Source organism: Solanum lycopersicum, chromosome 1, assembly GCF_036512215.1.
Source record: "Solanum lycopersicum chromosome 1, SLM_r2.1".
Taxonomy (NCBI): Eukaryota; Viridiplantae; Streptophyta; class Magnoliopsida; order Solanales; family Solanaceae; genus Solanum; species Solanum lycopersicum.
Genome location: NC_090800.1, coordinates 75925500 through 75951998, shown reverse-complemented (window position 1 = coordinate 75951998; position 26499 = coordinate 75925500). Strand labels below are relative to the sequence as shown.

At 31.1% G+C, this 26499-nt stretch overlaps 3 protein-coding genes across 11 annotated transcripts; all 3 read left to right on the top strand.

Annotated features, from left to right (window-relative positions):
• The first annotated feature begins 660 nt into the window (after nucleotides 1-660).
• On the top strand, nucleotides 661-5432 carry LOC101245199 (nucleoside hydrolase 3-like). 9 transcript variants are annotated; one of them, XM_004229438.5, is made up of 12 exons: nucleotides 661-1060; nucleotides 1156-1335; nucleotides 1473-1583; nucleotides 2092-2427; nucleotides 2517-2693; nucleotides 2814-3098; nucleotides 3303-3425; nucleotides 3525-3722; nucleotides 3870-4123; nucleotides 4258-4462; nucleotides 4563-4868; nucleotides 4949-5432. In XM_004229438.5, exons 1-12 carry the CDS (start codon nucleotides 878-880, stop codon nucleotides 5255-5257), a joined length of 2667 nt encoding a protein of 888 aa, XP_004229486.1. In that variant the 5' UTR covers nucleotides 661-877; the 3' UTR covers nucleotides 5258-5432. The 9 variants fall into 9 exon arrangements, 5 of the variants coding, with proteins under 5 accessions (XP_004229486.1, XP_010322993.1, XP_025886809.2 ...); XR_011221822.1 differs by having other exon boundaries at nucleotides 705-1060; nucleotides 2607-2693; nucleotides 2789-3098; XR_011221820.1 differs by having other exon boundaries at nucleotides 705-1060; nucleotides 4018-4123.
• A 4257-nt stretch (nucleotides 5433-9689) lies between these two features.
• Nucleotides 9690-16742, top strand: LOC101244900 (nucleoside hydrolase 3-like). Its single transcript, XM_004229437.5, has 12 exons — nucleotides 9690-10029; nucleotides 12809-12988; nucleotides 13075-13185; nucleotides 13271-13606; nucleotides 13722-13898; nucleotides 13997-14281; nucleotides 14452-14574; nucleotides 14695-14892; nucleotides 15242-15495; nucleotides 15578-15782; nucleotides 15906-16211; nucleotides 16330-16742. The coding sequence occupies exons 1-12, from the start codon at nucleotides 9835-9837 to the stop codon at nucleotides 16600-16602; spliced, it is 2643 nt and encodes an 880-aa protein (XP_004229485.1). The 5' UTR covers nucleotides 9690-9834; the 3' UTR covers nucleotides 16603-16742.
• Nucleotides 16743-19666: 2924 nt separating this feature from the next.
• Nucleotides 19667-25825, top strand: LOC101247751 (nucleoside hydrolase 3-like). Its single transcript, XM_069294857.1, has 8 exons — nucleotides 19667-19843; nucleotides 23158-23337; nucleotides 23460-23570; nucleotides 23658-23966; nucleotides 24082-24258; nucleotides 24337-24621; nucleotides 24762-24884; nucleotides 25370-25825. The coding sequence occupies exons 1-8, from the start codon at nucleotides 19667-19669 to the stop codon at nucleotides 25823-25825; spliced, it is 1818 nt and encodes a 605-aa protein (XP_069150958.1).
• The last annotated feature ends 674 nt before the right edge of the window (nucleotides 25826-26499 follow it).

The window sequence follows — 26499 nt, the reverse complement described above, 5'->3', positions numbered from 1 at the left end:
ACAATTTTTGATGAATTGCTAGAATCTTTTTAGTATTTGTGATCGAAAATTCTAAAGATTAGTCACCATTTATCTCTGGTACATCTTAAGATAAAAAGATAGGCATAATATGACCATTAACTTGGCGCTGACGAACAACTATGTCCTCCAACTTTGAATGTGCACAAGTAAGCACTTAAAATATTATAAAATTGAACAAGTAGACACACATATCCTACATGACATAATACATATAGGATGTCTCGAGGATACAAAAAACACAAGAAAATATATACTAAGAGCTAAAGTGGTCAAAAATATCTCTACCATTGAAAAAAATTGCGGCATAAATTTATATTTTGTATCATAATGTAATTACAAGTTATGTCATTTAGTTCTTAAAAAACTTTGCTAATAGAGGCATATGTTTGATTCATAATTCACAAGTTATACCGTAAAAGACAACTTAATTCCTAAGAACTTATGTCAATAGATACATAAATTCAGTAAAAAATTCTTACCAAACCTATACAGTAAAAAATCTTTAAACTTAGATATCACACAAAATTAGATCATCATGAATAAGAATACTTTGGCCTACCCAATTTCTTTTAGCAAAAATAAAGAAAATAATTTGAAGAGCCCCAAAATAAAGTAGGGATCACTTTTTAACTTTTCGGCGCGAATTCAAATTTATATATTCCGAACAAAATTTGTACTTTGTTAAGCAAAGTGTTACTTTGTACCCCATTGATCATTTAAATTGATACTAATATTATATAAAAGAATTTATTGTGTCTATAAAATCCCTTAAACATTCCTTCTGTTAATTTACAGCCCTTTCTGTTTATTCCTATTAATAACTAATAGTTTGAAGAAAATCAGAAGCAAAGTTGTGATGAAGGAGAAAGAGAAGATGTTGCTGCTAAATGAACTTATTGTAATGCTAACAATGGTGTTAATATTGTTGGTAAATGGAGTAAAGGGTCATCGAATTCTTGTCGATACAGATATGGATACTGATGATTTCTTTGCTCTTTTCTACCTTTTGAAACTTAACACATCACAAATGGACTTAAAGGTTTGCCTTTTTTTTGTTGAAAGCATGTCATGGGAATGTAATATAATTTGGAAGGGATATATTTTCGTATATTAAGAGTTATTTTTTTGGTGCAGGCAATAACTATTAGCACAAATGGATGGACTGATGCAGGACATGCTGTAAATCAAGTGTATGATATGCTTTACATGATGGGACGTGACGATATTGCTGTTGGCGTGGGAGGTGAAGGTGGAATACTTCCTAATGGTACCATTCTGCCTGATGTTGGTGGATATCTCCCTATAATTGATCAGGTGAACATAAATTTTTCATTTCCTCTACTATTGGCTCTATTCTGCAAGTCAAGAATCATTTGCAGGTTAGTTAAACGTCTTCATAATTTTCGTTTACTTGAAATCTTGAGTGTGCTAACTTTTCAATGATTTGTCAGGGAAATGCTACAGCTGGTTATTGTAGATACAGACAGGCTATTCCTGTAGGTCCTGGAGGACGTTTGGATATCAACTCTAATTTTGGATTCAGAAAGAGCTTCCTCCCACAGGTATCATTTTGCATTAAAACTGAATGGAGGATTACTTTGTCTAGCTTCCTTAATCACAATTTTTCTGGTTTTACACAAGAAACAGAATTAGACACTTTAACTTCAGTCTGCAGTATGGTTGAATGTAAAGGCAGAATATCGTTTAATCAACCAAAGAGCAATACCTACTTAAATCTGTCTTTGTTTGCTGTCTGTCAGTCACAATGTTATGGCAATAGCAACAATATTCCGAATGAAATCCCATAAATTGGGGTCTAAGGCGGGTAGAATGTACGTAGACTATGTTGCGCAAATTATATAACTTTTTCTTGTATATGAGTAATGAAGAGTCTTACTTCGGAAAGTGCTGAATGTGTATACCTAGACTTGGCACTAATGCAACTATTTTTGAGGAGAAGATCAGTTTTATCCCTTGTGAAATTACTAGATGAAGGAGCTTAGGTCTATTGCTTAGTTCCCCTATGTTTAAAATGTTTTCATAACATGTTCATCTTCCACTTATCAACAGGGGAAGAGACATTATTCACCTCTTCGACAGCCAACGGTGCAGCAAGTAATGATCAACACAATTTCATCTGGGCCTACAGTGGTTTTTCTCATCGCGTCACATACAAATTTTGCGCTATTTCTCCTTAGTAATCCACATTTAAAGAAAAATGTTGAGCACATCTACATAATGGGAGGTGGAGTAAGGTCAAGGAATCCTACAGGTTGCTGTCCTCAGAAGGTCAGCTCCTCTTGCCAACCGCAGCAATGTGGTGACGTTGGCAATTTATTCACAGATTACACAAGCAACCCTTATGCAGAATTCAATTTCTTTATGGATCCTTTTGCTGCATATCAGGTATTACAGAAATCAATAGGCCTTTCACTGCATATATGCGGTAGCTAATCCTATTAGTAAACAACTGTCATCGTTCCCTTATGCTGTAGGTAATTCATTCTGGCATTCCAGTAACTCTTGTCCCATTGGATGCCACAAACACCATTCCTGTGACTGAAAAGTTTATTGAAACTTTTCAGAAGAATCAGCATACTTACGAGGCACAATACTGTTTCAAGTCATTGAAAATGGCCCGTGATACTTGGTTTGATGACCAATTCAACACGGTAATATTTTAGAAATGTTGAGCTTAGTAAATGCATAGTTATATGAAAACATCAGTGAAAATGTGATTTACTGATGACAATGTTGCTAAATGCAGATTTATTTTGTGTTGCTAAACGCAGAGTTATTTTATGTGGGACTCCTTTATGTCTGGTGTAGCTGCTTCAATCATGCAGAAACAGCACAACCAGCACGGAGAAAATGAATTTGCAGAAATGGAGTATATCAATATCACTATAGTTACTTCAAACAAGCCATATGGGATATCTGATGGATCAAATCCGATTTTTGATGGTCATATAACTCCAAAATTCAGCGTAGCACGAAATGAAGTTCACAGTGGTCATGTTCAGACTAAGCTTCGCGATCCATTCTGCATAGAAAAGAACAGGAGAGGCAGATGTCAGGTGATGAATTGTTTCAGGTCATTATCTGGATTATGGTTTTTAGTTATTGTCTCTAGTAAAGTTGACATTTAGTTGTAACTTGCAAAAACATAATTTAACTCCTTATTCATGGTATGATTTTCTTCGTTTCTTTCTGTTTTTTCGTTCACTTCTCTATACTTAAATTTGTACTGTTATGTATTCTGAGTTGGTGGTGTTTATCAGGATGGTTATACAAAAGAAGTTTTTGGTCCAGGAGGAGTGCCTATTCTTGTTGCTATAAGAGCAAAACCCAATCGAAATGCTAATAGTGAACTGGACAGAGAGTTTTTCGTTAGCTTTCTGGATGTAAGTTACTAATTTCTGGTCTAAATTGGTTGCATTTTCATATGTAAGATAAAAGCACAGACCAATTTAGAACTAATACTATATTTATCATGGTTACAGGTTATAAACAGAAGAGAAAACGCTGGACGATTTAACTTTTCTACGCAATTTCCTTATTACAGAAAAGTACTTTACAAACCAGATTTCAGAGGCAAACATCTTGGAAAGAATGTTGTGTTTGATATGGATATGAGTGCTGGAGATTTTCTAGCTCTCTTTTACCTCCTTAAGTTACCAATAGAAGAAATTAATCTGAAGGTAAATGGACTTCTATTTTGATTTAGATCCTCTATCCCGAGTGACGTTGTAGAAACAGGCTGAGTCTAAGATAAAGGACTAAATTTTGTAAAATAACTAAGTTGAGGTAGCAATGCTTGTCAATGTGCAATATCTTCTTCCATTCAGGCTATAATTGTGAGTCCAACTGGCTGGGCGAATGCTGCAACCATTGATTCTGTGTATGATTTGCTTCATATGATGGGTCGTGATGACATTCCCGTGGGCCTTGGAGATGTTTTTGCAATGAACCAGTCTGATCCTATTTTCTATGCAGTTGGTGACTGCAAGTACAACAAGGTTATCCCACAAGGTTGTGGTGGATTCCTCGACTCCGACACTCTTTATGGTCTATCTCGTTCTTTGCCACGAAGTCCTCGCAGGTACATGGTCTAGCTAGTGTCAATCATTTGCCTAAAGGAAAAACAGTAAAGCATTAACATTTCATGTCTTTCACATGTCCATTTGTTTAGTGTGCAGTTATGCTGATCTATCTGCTTCATCTAAACGATTTCAGATATACAGCTGAAAATTCTATGAAATATGGAGCTCTCCGAGACACTGATCATCCCGAACTCAGACAACCTCTAGCACTAGAAGTATGGGAGTCAACAGTGAAATCACTCAGACCAGGATCTAAGATTACCATTTTAACAAATGGTCCATTGACTAATATAGCAAAGATCGTTCTTACAGGCGAGAATACGACCAAAGCTATCCAGGTAAGCATTTCCTCTACCCTTTGAGAAAGAGCCAGGGCGGGATTACTCGTTCAATAACTGTACTAATATAGGCAGCAATCCCTTTTATATTCTGATGCAGGATATAATAATTGTTGGAGGACACATGAATCATGACAACATTGAGAATGGAAACGTGATCAACGTTCCTTCTAATAGATTCGCGGAACTGAATATGTTTCTTGACCCTCTAGCTGCACAAACCGTTTTGAGTTCAGATCTTAATATCACTCTCATTCCACTTGGCATTCAGCAGAAAGTCAGTGCATTTCCTGAAATTCTCGAAATGCTTAACCTGACTAAAAGGACACCTGAAGCTATCTTTGCAAGGCGTTTACTCTCAAGGCTACACCACTTGAAAAAGAGACATCCTAAATACAAACATATGGTACATAATCTCAATTCAGTTTATCCTAACTTTTGTCCTCTTAACACTGAACGCGTTCAAATGTTTTTGTATCATAACAGGATACATTTCTCGGAGAAATCCTTGGAGCAGTAGTTTTGGCTGGTGATCATTCTGTCCTAGAATCAACATTTGGTGTCAAGAACATAAAAGTCTCTGCCTCAGGGTGTGAATCTGAAGATGGACAGATACTTATCGACGAAAAGCAAGGCAAATCAGTGAGAGTATTGGAGAATGTTGATCCATTAGCCTATTATAACGCGTTTGCAAATCGACTAGGTGATGTAAAACAGTCTGCTATAGTTGGAAGCTTTGATAAGCAGAGAAGAATTTGGAATACACCATTCAATAGAAAGAAAACTACCCCTTAATTGCTCTTCCAGAAAAAAGTTTCTTTAGGTGATTTTTTCAACCACTAATTCATCAAAAATATTGCCATTTAACTCATTATTGTTGCTTAAGAAATAGTAACAAAATTGTACATTATACAGTTAAAGTTGTTATAATTAATGGGGAGGAAATAAAAGAAGATTATTTTACTCATAACTCATTCGTAAAACGAAAAGTGTCACAGATATCTCATAGGAAATCTCCCTTTCTATCCTTACCAAATGCCTTTGTGTTTTTAAACAACTTGATGAAGATTTTTTCTAAGAGTAGGACTATTTTTATATGTTAATTAATATCCTCTTGCTCGTTCCAAGCGCGAAGTACCATTTGTACAAATAAGAATCCCGACTTTATATTTTCCTTTTGTTCTATTAATTATTCCTCGAGTAATTCTTCATTTATTTACTTTTCTATCAAACTTACTTTCAGAAAAAGGTTTGAGGTTAAAAGTATTCACGATTTGGATAAAAATTGATCCAAACTAAAAAATTAAACCAACAATTAAATAAATCAATTTTATTTAGGATTTGATTTGATTTGGTTTTAGATTTTAAAAAAATTGATAGTATTTGATTTGATTATGATTTTGTTCGAAAAAATTCAAAGAAATAACCGAATCAAACCGATAAATAATATACATAGCATGATATACTATTTTGTAAACAATTTCAAAAATCTTATATAAGTATCCGGCAAAATTTATTTAGAATTTACTTATGAAAGTAAAAATGCCCAAGATAAGAATATTTATCTTATCGGTTTCATGTATATGAGTATCTATGATAATTATTTGTGGGACTGAAAATGTCTCTTCCTTCTAAGACAAAAGTAGTGAATTTTGAAGTTTTATTCATAATATATTTAATAATTGAAAGTTTCGTAATGTTAGTCATCTAACTAATTTTTGTTTTAAATGGATTATTGTCATTTTTTTCACGTTTTGAATGAATTAATATGCATATGGTTAATAATCAAATAACAAACCAAATCAAACCGAAATTGGTAAATATATATTGTATTAAATTTTATTTGGTTGTGATAATTTCAAAAACTGATTAAGTTGATTTGAAGTTAATTTTGACTAATAACCGACCTAAACCAACCCGTAAACACCCCCTACCTCTGCCTGAGGCTAACGAACATCATGTGTTATACTTTTTGATTATCACTTAGCATATCAAATTATTCTGATGTCAAATTAGACTCCCAAATTTGAGGGCTTTTGAGTAATTATGAGTGCTATTTAATGTAATTAACTTTCATTTAACAGAAATGAATTATTAGAAATTTTTGACACATCACTTGAAGTATTTATGTCTCAAAAAAAATAATATATTTTTCAATAATTCTGTCATAAACACTACCCCGTGCTTATTCGAGACATGTATAATATCTGATTCTTCTGTCATATTCGTTATGTTTGTTCATATTTTAATAATCAAAACTTCCTATTATTAGAATAACTCATAGCTCTCTAGCTCATATAGCAAGGACGATGTATCAATTGGTTCGATTTAAAGTTTATTGATTGAGCTTATCAGTTTTGAATTTATAGCAATGCTAAATCACGTGAATAATATTTCTTTATTTTTAATGCAAAAAATAAGTTATATCTTTCAACTCTCCGTAATTAATTTATGTGAGCATTGCTTAAGTCCTTAGTATATGTGAAATAGGAGAGTTACTTCTATATTAATGGTTCACATTTATCTCAAGTGTCAGTTTCTTTATTTTGTAAGAAAATATAGAAAGTATTCAGAAGACTTGAAGTTACTTTTATATTATGACAAATTTGTCATTAAAGTAGGAGTATATTTATGATATGTTAGTTTCGTACATTATGGATGAAATGATTTTTTAATTTAAGGAGTATCATAAAGGAGTGCCATTCGCGAGATAAAACGGAGAGGGAAAAACAAAAAATTGATTCTTTCATTTAATATCTCCTTCACTAATTTTTTTATTGGCTTAAATAATCATTGCAATTATTTTTGTGCAACTCCAGACATTCAGCCAGAAGTATACGTGTTCGAGAGTAACTGTGGAACATTAGGGAGCATCCGGCTACAATGATTTGTACCGCAATTGAGGCAAAATCGCTTTCAAGGTCGTGGCTTGCCACGATACAGTGTTTGTGATAAATTATTTACTATTTTATAATTCTAACCCAATATCAATATTGTAGTATTTTTTTCCAACAAATAGTTATAAAACCATTGAGATATTGACTTATCGATTATTGATAATCGGTTCGATTATCAATTTAATCTTTGAAATTTAACACACAAAAAAAACGTTAAAAATCAGTTAGAAACAACGTGACTAACTAAATAAACCATGCTCAAAAGTTCACAAATTATTTCTTCCTAAAAAACAAATATTTTTATATTATTGTAAAATAAAGAGTCTTGAGGTCAACATTCCCACGTTTGTATAGTTGGAAAAGTGAGTATTTAATTGTTGGTTTATACATCTATATTCCATGTTGGTTTAATTTAAAAACTTCTAATTATTTATTTTTTTGCTTAAGATAATTAACTATGGTTGTACTAAGTGGTATGGTGGTCCATTTTCCCATGATGCTAAAAAAAATTGATGGTAGTTGAAGAGGGAGGAATCAAATAAATAGGTTGTCTTGTATGTTTTTTTTTAATGTTCATTATCCTAAAATGTGTGATAAGGTTGTAAAGAATGGGTGTTTTTTTATTAATTATTTAGGCAATTAGGTGTACCTAGAAGAATCAACAATATGAAGACAAAAATTATTTATTTATATGCGAAAATATCTGTAGTTGTTCTAAAGATCTGTTTTATATATGATGTATATTTGTCCATATCATTCAAACGTTATAACATATCTGATTGAGTTTGCACATATAAAGTGATTCACTATATATTAATTTATGGTTGTGAATATGTTGTAACATTTTTAATTGAATTTATATATTGAACTTTAAACTTTTTTAAAAGTAATTTTTTATATAATCAATTTAAAGTTGAATGACTATCACTAAAATTTATTCGCACTTTTACGTAGGTAAGATGTGAAAGAGTTATTTTTCAATCTTTTTTGAAATTTATTTGGTGTGTGTTGATTGTTGAAGGTCATGAATAACATGTTATTTTTTTATTCAAAGTAATTTGGTACAAAGAATTTGACCATTTTTTAATAAAAGATATCCAATTATACAAAATATCTCCAATGCTATGATCTATGATATTGACACACCTATTGGATCTTTCTTCACTTAATTATATATGTATATAGAGTATTTTTTTATATAAAAAGAAAATTGAAACTCAACTAAAATTTAAAAGAAATGAAAATTTGTTTATATTAATTAATTTGATTGAATCCAGTATGGATTCAATAAATTTAAGTAAATTGTAGATATATTTTTCACGTATTGTTTAATAATTATCATCTCATCTATACTTTTTTGTATATATCTTATTTGGTTTAATTTGGTATGCCCGTCTAATACAATTTTTTTTAAAAAAGAAATATCTTTTTTATTGTTCTCAATTTTTTTAACATATATTTATATTGATAACAATGTATTGAACAGAGATAATTTATTGTATACATATATGATTAAATTTCTCAAGAAATATATAATGGACTATATTGTAATAATGTAGATTGTAGAGCTTTCAAATTCAGATCATGAAAATTAAAATCTCTTGTTAGAAAGTTATTTCATTTTTAGTGAATCTCTATAGGATGCAAATCAAAATCAGCTAATAAATATAGATTCATAAATAGTGCATTATTTTGAAAAATTTTCAAACTAAATTAAAAAAAAATCATTATATTTTGTAAAATGGATATCTTTGTGTCCCTACCATAGTGTGTAAGAAAATTTTTCTAAGTCCAAAAAATCTCTTAGCACGTGTTTTTTTTTTTTTTACTTTTTAATCATGAAATTCATTAATTAAAATTAATTGAAATCCCACGGGATACATTTAGGGAAGTGTACACACTTTCTCGATTTCCATTAATTATGAAGTATTTTAACAATTCCAATTTCAACATGTGTCTCATCAATTAGTATTAGCACTCCGTTTGTTTTTAATTATCATAATTTATTTTTTATAGTCAAACAATAAAAAGTTTTATTAATATTTTATTATATTTTTTTATTAATATATAAAAATTATAATTTATACTTTCTATATAATTTTTGTATATCTGAATTTTATTATCATATCAAATTAATATAATTTTAAAAATTAATCAAATTAATTTTTAAAAAACATTACCACTAAAAAGTAACAGTAAATATACAAACGAAAATTCCTCTCACAATCGAACACCATCCTTGACCTCATTAACTTTTAATTGTATATTCTTCTTTGACTTTTCCATGCACGTAATTTATATAATCCATAATCTTGATTTTTCTCCACAATATCCCATTAAAAAATTAAATGCAAGGGTGTATATGACTTACCTAACATGAATTTATAACTCATCTAAGAATCTCTCTCTCTCTCTATATATATATTTAGTGAAGAGAAGTTCACTTGTGTAGAAAAAAAAAAAGATTTTGTTGTGATGAAGGAGAAAGAAAAAATGTTGTTTATGGGATTTTTACATAGAATTATTTTCATGATTTTGCTATTTGTGCCAACTTTTTTCAATGGAGTAGAGAGTCTTCATAGAATTCTTTTGGATACAGACGTGGATACTGATGATTTCTTTGCTCTTTTCTACATTTTGAAGCTTAATAGATCAGAAATTGATTTGAAGGTATTTCTTTTTTCTCCTTGTCTATTTTCTTTTTTTTTTATTTCTAAGTTTGATCGTACAATCATGATTGAGATCACATTTTTTATTTAATCGTGTATTCAACATGTTATATGGGTGCATGGTTGTTTTCTTTGGGCCCAAATATGTATGTGAATTTTTGTCTTGCAAAAGGTTTGAAACTTTGAATCCAAGAATTTTATGACTCTATTAATCTATAATCATGTTGAATGTAATCATTTCAAAATTATTTCTAATATATTTCTTATTTACTATTAAAATAAATTTTTTCTGCATTTTGCACCTCTAATGTGTGTTCTTTTTTAAAAAAATTCATCCTTTTTCTATTATTCTTAATAATGTGCACTCTAATCTCTTCATTTTTCTTGCAAAATAGTAACAAAAAAAAAATTTTCCTTGAATTGTCCATGAGGAGAAAGGAGGGAAAAGACATTAAAATAATGCAAAATGAACAATTCTTTTGTATTTAGCTTGTAATATAGATTCCTAAAATCACACTTGTATATATGTATATATGTATAGGTTCATAAAATTACACTTATACATATGTATGTATAGGTTCAAAATAAAAAGTATAGGTTTCTGAAATCACACTTATATGTATGTATGAATTTATGTATAGGTTAAAAAAGAGTATAAGCCTACCTAAAATAACAAGGTTCAATTATCATAAAGTAGAGTAAAGTGGAATATCATTATTGACAAAACAAGATTAAGGTTGAAGTCTAATTGACATTTTGACATTTAATATAAGATATATATATATATATATATATATATATATGTATGTATGACAGCATATAGGGGTTTTAGAGAATTCTCAATTTTTTTGAAAATCTTAGCACAAGTGGAATCAATTAATTAGTCCATTGAAATTACTTCCTCCGTAAAACATTTTTTGTTTATTATATTAAAAATAGATATTCAACAATGCTTGTTAACTTTATAATCAATGAATAATTTTATATTTAGTTTCTAATTTTTTTTTATTAATTATAGTCATTCTCTTATTACATTTTCATGATGTTGTATTTATTATAAATAGTGATATAGTAAAATTATTTTTTTTTTATAATTTTTGTGCCAAAGTAAATAGTCAATAATTACGGTTGAACAGATGAAATAATTAATTTGATGTTTGTGTTAATAAAATACAAAAAAAAAAAAATCAAAGTTATTGAAATTAAATCAGAACATTTAATTTCAAGTCAAGCTTTTGATTTGAAGAAAAAAGATAAAGAGATGGAAAAAAAAAGAGAGAATGGACTGCTCCCTCCGTCCTTGTTATTTATCAAATATTTTTACTTTGATTTTTCTTTTTATCTGTTATTTTTAATTAATTAAGAAAGAATAATTTTTTATTCTCAATTTATTAATATTGAGTTAATGTCATTTTAAAAATGTAGTGAGTAAATATATTTAACCATCTGTGTCTTTAACTTGCCATACTTATTAATAATATATATTAATTGTTATATTGACTTTATCATTTTACCTTTATTTAATTGATAGAATTACAAATATTTTTATTCACTAAATTTTTCAAAGACATTAATTTAATGTTAATAAATTGAGAATATACTAGGCAATGATATAGTCAGAAATTGTACGAAGGGTGTTCATAAATCTCATAGCTCGTAGAAATAATTTGAAGAATGAATGTACTTAAATTTGTAAATCAAACTATATAATATTAATGATTAATTTTTTTAATTAAACTGTACCAAAATTTTTTAAAATCAAACAACATAATATTTAGCTTTAGTGTTCACGTTAATCTGATAGGAAGTGGACAAAAAAAGAAAAAGAGTGATGTTTCTGTTTAGAGTGAAATCCTTCAACATTTCACAAAACATCTGATGACTAACAACGAGAAATGAAAAATAAATAATATAATCAAACGAATTATATTAAAAGAGAATTTATATAAAGTATTTTCACTTTTAATAAATTAATGGAATAAATAAATAAAATTTTCTTATTAACTTTAAATTAAATAAGTCTTTTAAGGAATCCAACCCGGCAAGTTGCAAAGAACTTAGTAACCACTAACCTGGTGTACTCAATGCGCTATTTAATCATTTAAATTTTTTTATTTATTTATAAATACAATGTAATTTTCTTACGAAGGGTGTCCAATTGGACATCCTATCCAAAGGGTAGCTACGCCCCTAATATTAGGTATAAAAATTTGTATTCTCTTGATTTCTTAAAAATGAAAAGTAAAAGGTGATAACTATACAAACCATTATTTTCTTAATATATATGTCAAGTTAAAATTTATCAAGTAAAAAAAGGACGAAGAAATGCAAATAACTTGGAGTCATTAGAGTGTGTTTGTTGCCTCTCATTCAGAAATGTGGCGCGCTTTGCACTTATGAACAAGACTCTACTCAATGTGATTTGTCAAACATCTAAGACCTTTTCTAAAACCTTGTGCTCTGAATATCAAGTTTTTCACGATTCAAAGTACATCCTAGGTGTGGCATGGTGTATAACATCCTAAGAGGCCCTGCACAAGCCACTCGACATACATACAACACAACATAATAGATAAATAACGAGGATAGGTAAAGAAGCTTCATACCATAGAAGAAAAGTTTGAAACACAAGTGCTAAAATATACTAATTCTTGACAAGCCTTTCTAACATCAAATACATGTTGTGATATTGCTTCATGGTTTATTCACAAAAGGCCTCACATCATTGAGGTTACTCTGTCCACTAGACAAAATCATATTGATAAAACCTTTTTGTTTAGGCTGTAACTATTGGCACAAATGGATGGACTGATTCAGGACATGCTGTAAATCAAGTGTATGATATGCTTTACATGATGGGACGTGACGATATTGCTGTTGGTATGGGAGGTGAAGGAGGAATACTTCCCAATGGTACCATTCTTCCTGACGTTGGTGGATATCTCCCTATAATTGATCAGGTGACCAAAATTCTCCATTTACTCTACCTTTGGCACAATTCGAAATGCCTCTTACTTATACATCTCCATGTTTGCGCTTTTGTTAGGGAGATACTACAGCTGGATATTGTAGATATAGACAAGCTGTACCTGTTGGTCTTGGAGGACGCTTGGATATCGACTCAAATTATGGATTCCGAAAGAGCTTCCTTCCACAGGTAACCATTCTTCTTGTCTTAATATCATATCAATCAAAATTTTAGCCTAATACGACATCTAACCTAATATGGAACTTGTAACCAGGGCAAGAGACAGTATTCTCCTCTTAGACAGCCAACTGCTCAGCAAGTAATGATTGACACAATTTCTTCAGGGCCAACCGTTGTTTTCCTCATTGGATCACATACAAACTTTGCACTATTTTTGCTGAGTAATCCACATTTAAAGAAAAATATTGAGCATATTTACATAATGGGAGGTGGTGTAAGGTCAAAGAATCCTACAGGGTGTTGTCCAAAGAATTCAACCTCTTCTTGCCAACCTCGACAGTGTGGTGATCGTGGTAATTTATTCACAGATTACACAAGCAACCCTTACGCAGAATTCAATTTGTTTATGGATCCTTTTGCTGCTTATCAGGTATTACAAAACTCAATAGGCATTTTTTCTGCACATTCTTTTCTCGAGACGTGACTTCCAGTCATTTGTTGTATGCTTGTAGCTAATCTGAATGATCGTTTTCCTTACAATGTAGGTGATTCATTCTGGTATTCCAGTTACTCTTGTCCCATTGGATGCCACAAACACCATTCGTATAACCGAAGAGTTTTTTGAGACCTTTGAGAAGAATCAGCATACCTATGAGGCACAGTACTGTTTCAAGTCCCTGAAAATTGCTCGTGATACTTGGTTTGATGACCAATTCTATACGGTAACATTGATATGAAAATATCAACAATATACACAACTTTTTGATATAAAAACATCAACTTGAATATAACTGAGTGATGATAACATTGCTGGATGCAGAGTTACTTTATGTGGGACTCATTTATGTCTGGAATAGCTGCTTCAATCATGAGGAAACAACAAAACTACCAAGGAGAAAATGAATTTGCAGAAATGGAGTATATCAATATTACTGTTGTTACTTCAAATATGCCGTATGGGATATCTGATGGATCAAATCCATTTTTTGATGGACGTAGAACTCCCAAGTTCAACTTGGAAAGAAATGGAGTTCACAGTGGTCATGTTCAGACTAGACTCCGTGATCCATTTTGTGTAGTCAAGAATGGGATGGGCAGATGCCAGGTGAAGAATTGACCCATGTCACTATCTGTTATATGGATTGTCGTTTATGTATCTAGTAAAATGTTGTCATTTCGTAGTTAACTTGCCAAAACACGAGCTATGATTTGCGATCCATTATTTGTTTGATTATTATATTTGTGTATGTGTTCTGAGCTGATGTCGTTTATCAGGATGGTTATACAAAAGAAGTTGTTGGGCCAAGTGGAGTGCCTGTTCGTGTTGCTGTAAGAGCAAAGCCTAATCAAAATCCTAAAAGTGCACTAGACAGAGAATTTTTTGTTAGCTTCCTGGATGTAAGTTAATCACTCAGAGAATATTTCATAGAATATCAGCTTCTTATTTACTCCGAACCACTTTTTTCTTACAGATTCTAAATTCGGACAACTTATTTTTATGTTTTTTCATGTTTTCAGGTCTTAAACCAAAGAGAAAATTCAGGATTATTCAATTTTTCTACACAATTTCCTCATTACAGAGGAGAACTCCGCAAACCAGATTTCAGCGGGAAGCATCCTCGGAAAAATGTTGTGTTTGATATGGATATGAGTGCTGGAGATTTTATAGCTCTCATTTATCTCCTTAAAATACCAGTTGAAGAAATTAATCTCAAGGTATGATGTCCTTCCTTATGTTCAGTATAATAATAGCTTGATCAATACTTAAAACATTGGTGGAGGGAATGAGTTACTGTCTCCTGGTGCGGTCTTAGACAATCCTCACCTCATGAGTTAAGTTACGCCCAGGATCCAATTTTTGCTTTATCCAATGTTTGGTTTCTATATTGTATTGTCTGCACACCAGATGTCCAGTCACGGACATGCAAGAGATGTTAAGTGCCCCACATTGGTTGGGTGAATGGGAATGTTAGTCTGTTTAACTCTTTATTATGAAGTCTTGGTTAGTTTAGGACTAAGTCGAGGAAGCAATGCTTATCATTGTGCAATCTCTTCTTCTGTTCAGGCTATAATTGTGAGTCCAACTGGCTGGGCAAATGCTGCAACAATTGATTCAGTCTATGATTTGCTTCATATGATGGGTCGTGATGACATCCCCGTGGGCCTTGGAGATGTGTTTGCAATGAACCAGTCTGATCCTGTTTTCTCTGCAGTTGGTGACTGCAAGTACAACAAGGTTATACCACAAGGAAGTGGTGGATTTCTCGACTCAGATACTCTTTACGGATTATCTCGTTCTTTGCCTCGAAGTCCTCGCAGGTACATTGTCTAGTGTAGTAGAGTGTAAACTTTGTAGTATGCTATTTTACTGATATACCATCTTGGTGTAAATATTTTTCAGATATACAGCGGAAAATTCAGTGAAATTTGGAGCTCCTAGAGACACTGATCATCCTGAACTCAGACAACCTCTGGCACTAGAAGTATGGGAGTCAGTGGTGAAATCACTTGATCCAGGATCCAAGGTTACCATTTTAACCAACGGCCCATTGACCAACATAGCAAAGATTGTTCTCGCAGGAAAAAATATGACCAACGCCATCCAGGCAAGTGTTCCTTCTATCCTTATCATCTTACGAGAGATAATCAACTACAACAAATGTTGTTTGAGATATCTATAATAGACATTCGTAAGTGAGAAAACTCTTTTCTTTTGAATTATGATGCAGGATATAGTAGTTGTCGGAGGGCACATCAATCATGACAATACTGATAAGGGAAATGTATTCAATGTTCCCTCAAATAAATTCGCGGAACTGAACATGTTTCTTGACCCTCTAGCAGCAAAGACAGTTTTGAGTTCAGAGCTCAACATCACTCTCATTCCACTTGGCATACAACGGAAATTCAGTGCATTTCCAACGATTCTTAAAAGACTTCACCTAACTAAGAAGACACCTGAAGTAATTTTTGTGAAGCGTTTACTGTCAACGTTACATCAGCTGCAAAAGACACATCCTAGATACAAGCATATGGTATATAATCCTCTCTTAATTTGTATCAAAGTCTTTCTTCGTATACCATCTAACGTGCAATGTACAAATTCAGTTTTTTGCTAGACCCTATATGAACTTATCAATTGTGACATTTCAGGATATATTTGTCGGAGAAATCCTTGGAGCAGTAATTTTGGCTAGTGATTATTCTGTACTGAAATCAACCTTTGATGTCAAGAAAATTAAAGTCTCCGCCACGGGGTATGAATCTGTAGATGGACAGATAATTCTCGACGAAAAGCAAGGGAAATCAGTGAAAGTATTGCAGAATTTGGATCATTCAGGTTATTACAAAGTTTTTGCAAATAGACTAAGTGATGAGAAGCAGTCAGCTGTAGTTGGAAGCTTTAATAAGCAGACAAGACTTTGAAATTAAACTGCCAATTCATTTGTAATCAGATAAAAGAGGCCCAAAATTTGTCTTTTTTAAGCCTGTATTTTAGATGAGCAACTTTCACATATAACAAACACAAAATTTATAATTTGTATGTTATAGTAGATTTTGTATAATTGCGCTCCATAACAAACATAAATATGTATAATTCTCTATACATATACAAAGAAACCAATTATGTAATTCGCTATACAAATACAAAAGAAAGTAATTGCATACAAAATCAATTGTATAATTTGAGTATGTATAAAACGAGAAACAGAGAAAGACAAAAGAAAATTGGGTGGGGAAATATTTGTATTGTATAATTATAAGTGTATAGGACGAAGATATGTGTATTTGCAGGTGCATATACAATTTTCTCTCGCTTTATACAAACATAAGCGCAATTTATACATTTCTTTTATGTTTGTATAAGCGATAGAAACGAGGGTGGAGTGCGAGATTTGGCAGAGGAGAACGAAAATAGATGTATATATACAATTTTTTTTTCTCTTTATACAAACACAAATACATTATATACATTTGTGTTTGTATAAAAGTGAGAGGGAGCTAGCGAGATATGGAGTGAGCGAGGGAGAGTGGCGAGCGAGAATTTGAGGGAGAGAGGTGACTGACAAACAGTTTGCTACATGGCACAATTAAATCAAAGTATGATTATGACATTTAATTTAATTTATTAGTTTATCATTATATATAATTTTCCCATTTTAAAATGGTCAAAGGGGTGTCATATATCCGTATCATAAAGTGTTATAAATTTTTCTGAAGTCTATAAAATCTCTTCATACGTTTTCTTTAAAATTGTGATTTTAAATCATTAGTTGAGTTAATTTGAATTCGCGCCAGATACAGTTAAAAAGTATATATTGTCTTTATTTTTAAAACTCGACGCATTGGATTAATGATTAGGAGTAGTTTCAACATCTTAATCTCATATATACTACTCTTTGTTATCATGTATTATAATACAAATGTAATAGCTCGTTCTTTTTAATTGGTTATTGTTCTTTGACTTGTACATGCACGTTAAATTGTATAATTTTCAATCTTGATTTTCCTCCATAATATCTTAATTAGGAAATTTAATGATCTGATAGGGGAGTATATATTTACCTAACATGACTTTAAAACTAATCCAAGAATTAATAAATGAAAAAACTATAGAAGATGACATATATCAATATATATATTTGAATAAAATAGCTATAATTTAATTTTTTTATGTTATATAGATATAACTATATAGGAAATAACAAAGTTAATTATATACCAATAATCAGTTTTTATATATATCTAATATAAATAAATATTAAATAGGAAAATTATTATTATATTCATAATTATTTATGTCCTCAATATCTTCTCTTTCATCAATATCTCTATATTACATATTTTTTTGTATTTTTTCTCCAAATTCCTTCCAATTCAAGTCTTTTTGTATGATTCTAGGAGCATTTTTTGTGATTTGAATTCATTATAAGGTATTTTCTAACAGATTTTTTGCCTCATTTTTTTTAAAATTTTTTATTTATGTACATCTATTTTAATAGGGTTTTGATTGAAAGTGATTTTTATGAAACTTATATTGCTTTTATACTTTTGTTTCCACGACGAAATTGCATATATCCTTGCGAAGAGCGTCACCTTAATGCTGGATTTATTTTCTTGTCCCGGCGCACCGATGAGAGATCCCCAGGGGTCTATGAGATGGAGCGTAGAAAATACCCGTAGTTTAGCGGAGCTGTTAGGTTATCATTGTTAGCAGAGAGTGTAGAAAGATAATTTTGTTGTTTGTCAAATTTCTATATAGTATAATACTTATATACATAGACAATTGCATTGTAATACTAATACAAATGGTGATATGTAAATACAAGTATATCTGGATACATAGGTAATTTATCAAATTTCATTAGGCAATACAAGTATAGTTGGATACATCAATACTATATTTTTATAAATAAATACATAAGTTAACATCAACATCAAGTATCATAGAAAAAACTTTATGAAAAATAGATCGATATTTTGTTGATTTTTTCAATTTTTATACAGTCGAATACTTACATACTTTGATACATATACACTATTGCCTTTTCATTTTCTTATCTAATAACTGTATAATCATATGTATAATATATTGGTGTATTCATTTTTTTGGTTTAACAATAGTGCATTCATTTTCCGAATTGTTGTATTCATATGCTAAAATTGTACTACTTTACCTTGATTGATGTATTAATAAATTAAATTTTTATAAATACTTGTATCCTTGATATATTAATGCTTTAAGTTTTATATATATAGAAACACCAATTTGAATTCAAAGTATTCATATGCTAATTGTACAAGTAATACATTTTCCTTAATATTTAGTTATTGTAATTACAACTGTATTAGTGTATAAATAAATAAAAAATAAAAAACAGATGCAAAAATACAATGAGAAAAGACATGAATACTCTTTTATATTCAAAATTTTATTAATACTTTTATAATTAGTATTTAGTGAATATATTGTATTTAGGAATATAAATACAACTTATCGTATTATAAGATGAGTTAGATATGCATACAATATGTAATTATTAGTTGGTAATTTAATAATGAAAATTTGAATGATTTAGGAACATAATAAAAGGTCGGCACTTGACAGTTATGGTAACACATCATACTTTATTTAGTGCATTGTAAGATCCCTCCGTAAATAATAATCATAATAATAATAATTAAAAAAAATTAATACAAACATGCAGCTAGAAATTGACATAAAGTGTAGTCATTTTTAGTAAATAAGATATTTATAGCTATTGAACTTCAATAACCCTACAAATATAGTCATTTTTATAAGTTGCTCTAAATAAATATATTTTTTCTCCATAATATCTTAATTAGGAAATTAAATTATAGGGAGTATATATGTTTACCTAACATGACTTTAGAACTCATCCAAAAAATTTATAAATATATAGTGAAGAGAAGTTCACTTGTGTAGAAAAAATAAAAAGATTTTGTTGTGATGAAGGAGAAAGAAAAAATGTTGTTTTTGGGATTTTTTCAAAGAATTATTTTCATGATTTTGCTATTTATGCCAATTTTCTTCAATGGAGTAGAGAGTCTTAATAGAATTCTTCTGGATACAGATGTGGATACTGATGATTTCTTTGCTCTTCTCTATATTTTAAAGCTTAATAGATCAGAAATTGATTTGAAGGTACTCTTTTCCCCCTCAATGTCCTATTTTTTTATCCTCAAATGTTGGAATTATTCGATTACGATAATATCACATTTTTATTTACTTAATTATATTATGCCATGACTCCTATGGGTGAATGATTGATTTCTTTATGTGTTAAATAATTATTTTTTGTGTGTAGAAAGTGATAATAAGACTTGAACCTAAAACTTTTAAGACGCTATTACTAATCTAAAATGAATATCGAATATAATCATCTAAAAATTATCTATCATGTCTTTTCTTTTTACTACTTGATTAAAGTTCACCTCTAATGTTTTTTTACTACTCGATTAAAGTTCACCTCTAATCATCTAAAAAATTTGTGTTCACTATTATTGTAACACAAATTTTTTAACCTCCAAGTGAACGTACAGGAATAATGATATGTAACGTTAATAGAAAAAACTCTATTTATAAGTCAAAAAAATGAATTCGAAAAGAAATAGATAACGAAGTACATCTTAAATTCTTTACTTAGTTTTAGCTTCTTGCAATTGATTCTCCAGGGAAAGAAGTTGAGTAGCTACATTGTATAAAAAACCGAATTTTTTGTTTTGCAATATACTTATTTTTATTTTTTCTTGTTTTGCTTTCGAATAAAAAAAGAAGAAAAGAGCTTAGTTTCATTGAAAAGTCAACACAAATATCATATTCATTGACTCTCGCAAACTCACTTAATTATCAAGTTTTTGCACATCCTATTTGGGGATGATCTTTAATTTTTGCCCGACAAATTGATGGTTTTTAATCTCTTCTGTGCTTCTCATTCAATGAAAATTTGTTGGTTTAACTATGACCTGATTTCGCAAGGCAAAATTTTAGTTCCAACATGAACTTTATAGTATCAAATTTGCGATACATAAATTTAGAGAAATTTTGTCTTGTTCAGGAATTCTTCCGTAGAATAAGTTACGTATCATTAGACATAACTTTATGGGTTCTTAATATAAACTTATACTTCTATCACATAAGTTTTATACTAGGAACTAAGTGTAGAGAATAGCAGAAGAAAAGTATAATTCGAGAAGTCTTTTGCTAGTCGAAGATCGTTAACTAAGGTTGGAAGATTCAACTAAGGAAGAGGAATCTAGAAAGGAGAAGGAATATTTTGAATAAGAAAACTTTGATATAGAAGAAGACTAGTTGATTTGGATTTTGGGTTTTGGGTTGCTTACAAATGTATAAGAGCAACCATATTTATACTTGTTCATGGATGATTCTAGAAATTCTTCTAGAGACTTCTACAAAGAAAAATTCTACTGAAACTTTATCTTCTAGATATCTAGATATTTTTTATCCTAGATATTATCCTACACTATTATAGAAACACTACTAGAACAATCGATCATTCTCAAAATCAACTTTATTATTTTTCACACTAAGTAATGCCTCGTAAGATATAACTCTTGTCTTGTGATATTTTTGTGTTTTGTTTTGTTTATGTTGTAGAGAATAGTTAAAGAAAAGTATAATTGGATAATCTTGTGCTAGCCCAAGATCGTAGCTAAGATCGAAAGATTCAACTAAAAAAGAAGAGGAAGCTAAAAACTTAAAGAATTTGAAAAGAAGAACTTTGTAATGGAAGAAGACTTTGGTTTTTATTGTAATACTAGATTCTGGACACGTGCCTTGGATGTGTATTCCATCTTTTTTTAATAAATTCGTTAGGATGATTGAAAGTTTATGAAGACGTGTGTAATGATTAGTACAAAAATGCAACAATCTCAAAAAAATGTTACGATAATATAATCTTTTCATAGAAAATTAAATTAAAGAAGAATGATAGAGAGAAAATATAAAAAATAAACATAGAAGGAAAAGACAACATACAATAATCTTTGCCTATCAAATTTATTTTGTATAACCATACCTTAACTCCAAAAAATCGATGAACTAAATTTCAGAACAATGTCAAACGATACATAATTATATAAAAGATGAGTTGCATACTAAGTTTATTTTGGACAATCATACCTCAACTCCAAAATGAAAAAGAAAAACTTAAATCATAAGCTAACATAAAAAAGATCTGAAGAAATATATATGTCGTATCTTATCTATATTGTAAGAAAACTTCTCCCTTTAATTTCATAATGAAGCTATCTGTTATTTTTTTTTGTTAGTTTTTGACGATATGTATCTGTATCATTATCTAGGAAAGAAGAAAAGAGACCAGTAGATGATGAAAAATACATGAATATTGATGATATCAGAAATAATTTACTGATATTTAGTTGTCTTTTCACATATCAAACTAATAAAGCACATTGAATCATAATACATAAAATTTATTTTGGTTTCAAAATTCAAAGAGTCACTAAATTGGAAGAGTCATTTATTATTAAAGTGAAGTTGTTGAACTTCATATTCCATCATTATGTAATTAAAATATTAGTATTTAATAAATTAATTAATTTTATTTTTATTTAGTGAAAGGGCAAAATGGTAATCTAACTTTGAATATTTGAGCTTCCCACTTATAATAATATATGATTGATAGAATTTGAAAGAAAGCAAAAACGTTCTTGGATTAATTAATACAAATGTTCAATACCATCCTCTATTTATAACATATGGATGGTTCTACATACTACAAAATCTACACTCTATGATTCTCTACAAATATCTAATTCCTCTAGAACATCTATAGGAAAACTAGTAACATTATCTTCTATTCTTGAATATCTTGATATTTCTACAGGATACTTATCCAAATGACTACACTAAATTATTCTAGAAACTTTCTTTAAAATCTACGATTTTTTGTAGCTTCAAAAAATCAACTTTATAATTTCACATGAGGGGTATTTTGGCCACTTTTTTGTTAGTGAAGTTGAATGACAAAAATCAAACATCACAAATTTGAATGCAAAAATTACACACCTCCCCAAAGTAGAAACATATCACCAAATCAGCTTGATTCTTAATATGGTGTGATATTATCCATTTCAGATAACATACTTTCCAAAACTCACATTTTAGAGTATGGTTACACCCTTTTATTATACTTTAGCTTCTTTTTCTCATCAACTAATTCTAACATGAGACTTTTGTTCGCTCACTCAAAACTCTGTAGCGCATGGCCTATCACCAAGATTTATTGGTTTACCTGGTGTGTCAGTCACCCACATCATCCGAATATTTATGGCAAATCTCGCATGCCTCGTCTTGCTCCACACACTATCCTCATATCCTTACTCGTCCTGCTGAATCATCTGGCTTTGATACTAGTTGAGTTGAGCCAGCGCAAAGATCCTTTTGACATGTTATGATAAAACCTTTTGGTGCAGGCAATAACTATTAGCGCAAATGGATGGGCTAATGCAGGGCATGCTGTAAATCATGTGTATGATATGCTTTACATGATGGGGCGTGACGATATTGCTGTTGGCGTGGGAGGTGAAGGGGGAATACTTCCCAATGGTACCATTATGCCTGATGTTGGTGGATATCTCCCCATCATTGATCAGGTGAACTGAATTTTCGCATTTAAACTACCTTTTGACACTATTCTGCATGTTGAAATCAAGCATTTATTTTTAATGTCAAAATGTCGTTTAGTTATACATCTCCACGCTTGCCCTTTTGTTAGGGAGATGGTACTGATGGATATTGTAGATATAGACAAACTGTACCTGTTGGTCTTGGAGGACGCTTGAATATCGACTCAAATTATGGATTCCGAAAGATCTTCCTTCCACAGGTAACCATTCTTCTTGTCCTAATCATATCTATTCACTAGATCCGATTTCGCCCCATACAGTGTAGTGTGTATAACTTGTGTATACAGGGCAAGAGACAATATTCTCCTCTTCGACAGCCAACTGCTCAGCAAGTAATGATTAACACAATTTCTTCAGGGCCAACAGTAGTTTTTCTCACAGGATCACATACAAACTTTGCACTATTTCTGCTAAGCAATCCACATTTAAAGAAAAATGTTGAGCATATTTACATTATGGGAGGTGGTATAGGGTGCTGCACAAAAAACTCGACTTCTTCATGCCAACCTGGACAGTGTGGCAATTTATTCACAGATTACACAAGCAACCCTTATGCAGAATTCAATATGTTTATGGATCCTTTTGCTGCTTATCAGGTATTACAAAAATCAATAGGCATTTTTTCTGCACACTCTCTTCTCGAGACGTGACTTTTAGTCATGCGTTGAAGGCTTGTAGCTAATCTTAATGATCATTTTCCTTATAATGTAGGTGATTCATTCTGGTATTCCAGTTACTCTTGTCCCATTGGATGCCACAAACACCATTCCCATTACCAAAGAGTTTTTCGAGACCTTTGAAAAGAATCAGCATACCTACGAGGCACAGTACTGTTTCAAGTCCCTGAAGATTGTTCGTGATACTTGGTTCGCTGACCAATTCTATAAGGTACATATTGGACTATTCTGATTGATATAAAACATCAGCTTGAAGGTAATTAAGCGATGATAATGTTGCTGGATGCAGAGTTTCTTTATGTGGGACTCATTTATGTCTGGAATAGCTGCTTCAATCATGAGGAAACAACAAAACTACCAAGGAGAAAATGAATTTGCAGAAATGGAGTATATCAATATTACTGTTGTTACTTCAAATATGCCATACGGGATATCCGATGGATCAAATCCATTTTTTGATGGACGTAAAATTCCCAAGTTTAACTTGGAAAGAAATGGAGTTCACAGTGGTCATGTTCAGACGAGACTTCGTGATCCATTTTGTGTAGTCAAGAATGGGAAGGGCAAATGCCAGGTGAAGATTGTAGTTTATGTTTTTAGTAAAACGGTGTCATTTCATTGGTAACTTGCCAAAACATGAGCTATGATTCGTGATGCATTATTTGTTCGATTATTGTATTTCTGTATGTGTTCTGAGCTGATGCTATTTATCAGGATGGTTATACAAAAGAAGTTGTTGGGCCAAGTGGAGTGCCTGTTCGTGTTGCTGTAAGAGCAAAGCCTAATCAAAATCCTAAAAGTGCACTAGACAGAGAGTTTTTCGTTAGCTTCCTAGATGTAAGTTAATTACTCAGTTTAAATTGGTTGTTATTAACACTCATAATTAATTCATGTACATTACTTATTCCTTCCAAGTTGGTTAGTTAGTTGTATTTCCATTTTATAGTTAGTATTGTAATAGTTAGTTACATAACAAACTAGTTAGTTAGTTAGTTAGTTATTTTCTTTCCACTAGTTTGATCCATCTAATCGCATGTATATATACACCTCATGAGTGATGAATGAAGGTAATAAAACTTTTCACAATTCAATCTCAAAGCCTTGCATTGTAGCTTTTATCCTCAGTCTCGTCTGGGGAAGTTTGCAGCTTCATCAATGGATGCCCATGCTTCTTGTTGAAGATCTTAACATGGTATCAGAGCACACGGTTAACTGCTCTTTTCTCTTCTTTTGATTACTCGTTTTGATTGATTATCAATCGATAACAAAGTTGGAAGTTACTGGTTTTCATACATCTTCTGTTTCTTTTTCTCTTCTGAAAGTTCATAATAGTCATAGTTGTAATGGCCATCGAAACTACATCCACATCTGCATCTGAGGGATCTGTAATATCTGGAAGTGATGCCAATGGTGTTCTGTATGTGCATCCTTCAGATAATCCAGGAATGATACTTGTTCCTGTTCAGTTTGATGGAACAGGATATAGGACTTGGAGAAGAGGTGTTATGAGGGCATTGTCAGTGAAAAACAAGTTAGGTTTCATTGATGGAAGTTGTGAGAAACCAAGCACCAATTCACCCTTGTTACGTCAATGGCAGAGGTGTGATGATATGGTGACATCTTGGATCCTGAACTCCTTAATCAAAGAAGTTTCAGACAGTGTAGAGTATGTAAACAATTCTGCTGAGTTGTGGAAGGAGTTGGAAGACAGGTATGATCAAACCAATGGAGCAAAATTGTATCAAATTCAAAAGGAGATCAATGATCTCACACAATGAGTTTTGGACATTACTGTATATTACACAAGAATGAAGAAGTTATGGGAAGAATTGAATACTTTGAATGTGAAGAATCACTGCAGTTGTGTCTGTGTGTGTGGTGCAAAGGATAGTATATTCAAGGCTGAACAAGATAGACGCCTGATTCATTTTCTTATGGGGTTAAATGAAGTGTACACAGTGATAAGAGGAAACATTCTCATGATGAATCCTCTTCCTTCTATGGGACAGGCTTTCTCACTGCTAATCCAAGAGGAAAAACAAAGAGAATTCAAGCCTGTTGGTAGAATGTCTACAGATTCTGTGTCTTTGAATGTTAAAGCTGTTGATAACAAAGGGCATGGAGGAAGATCTTTTAGAACAAATTTTCAAGGAAACAACTATGGAAATAGCTATGGAAATTATGGTGATACTAACAGTAGTTCAGGAGGAAATCACTATCAAAGTAACAACACCAACAGGAATGTCATAGTGTGTGACTATTGTAAAAGTGCTGGACACATCAAGGATAAGTGTTACAAGTTGCATGGGTATCCCCAAAACAATAACAACCAAAATAATAGATCAGGAAATTACAATGGTGGCCAGAATTTTAGACAACAAGGCTCAAGTTACAAAGGAAGGAGAGTGGTAGCAAATGTACATGGTTCTGTAGGTGATGTGGCATCTGCAAA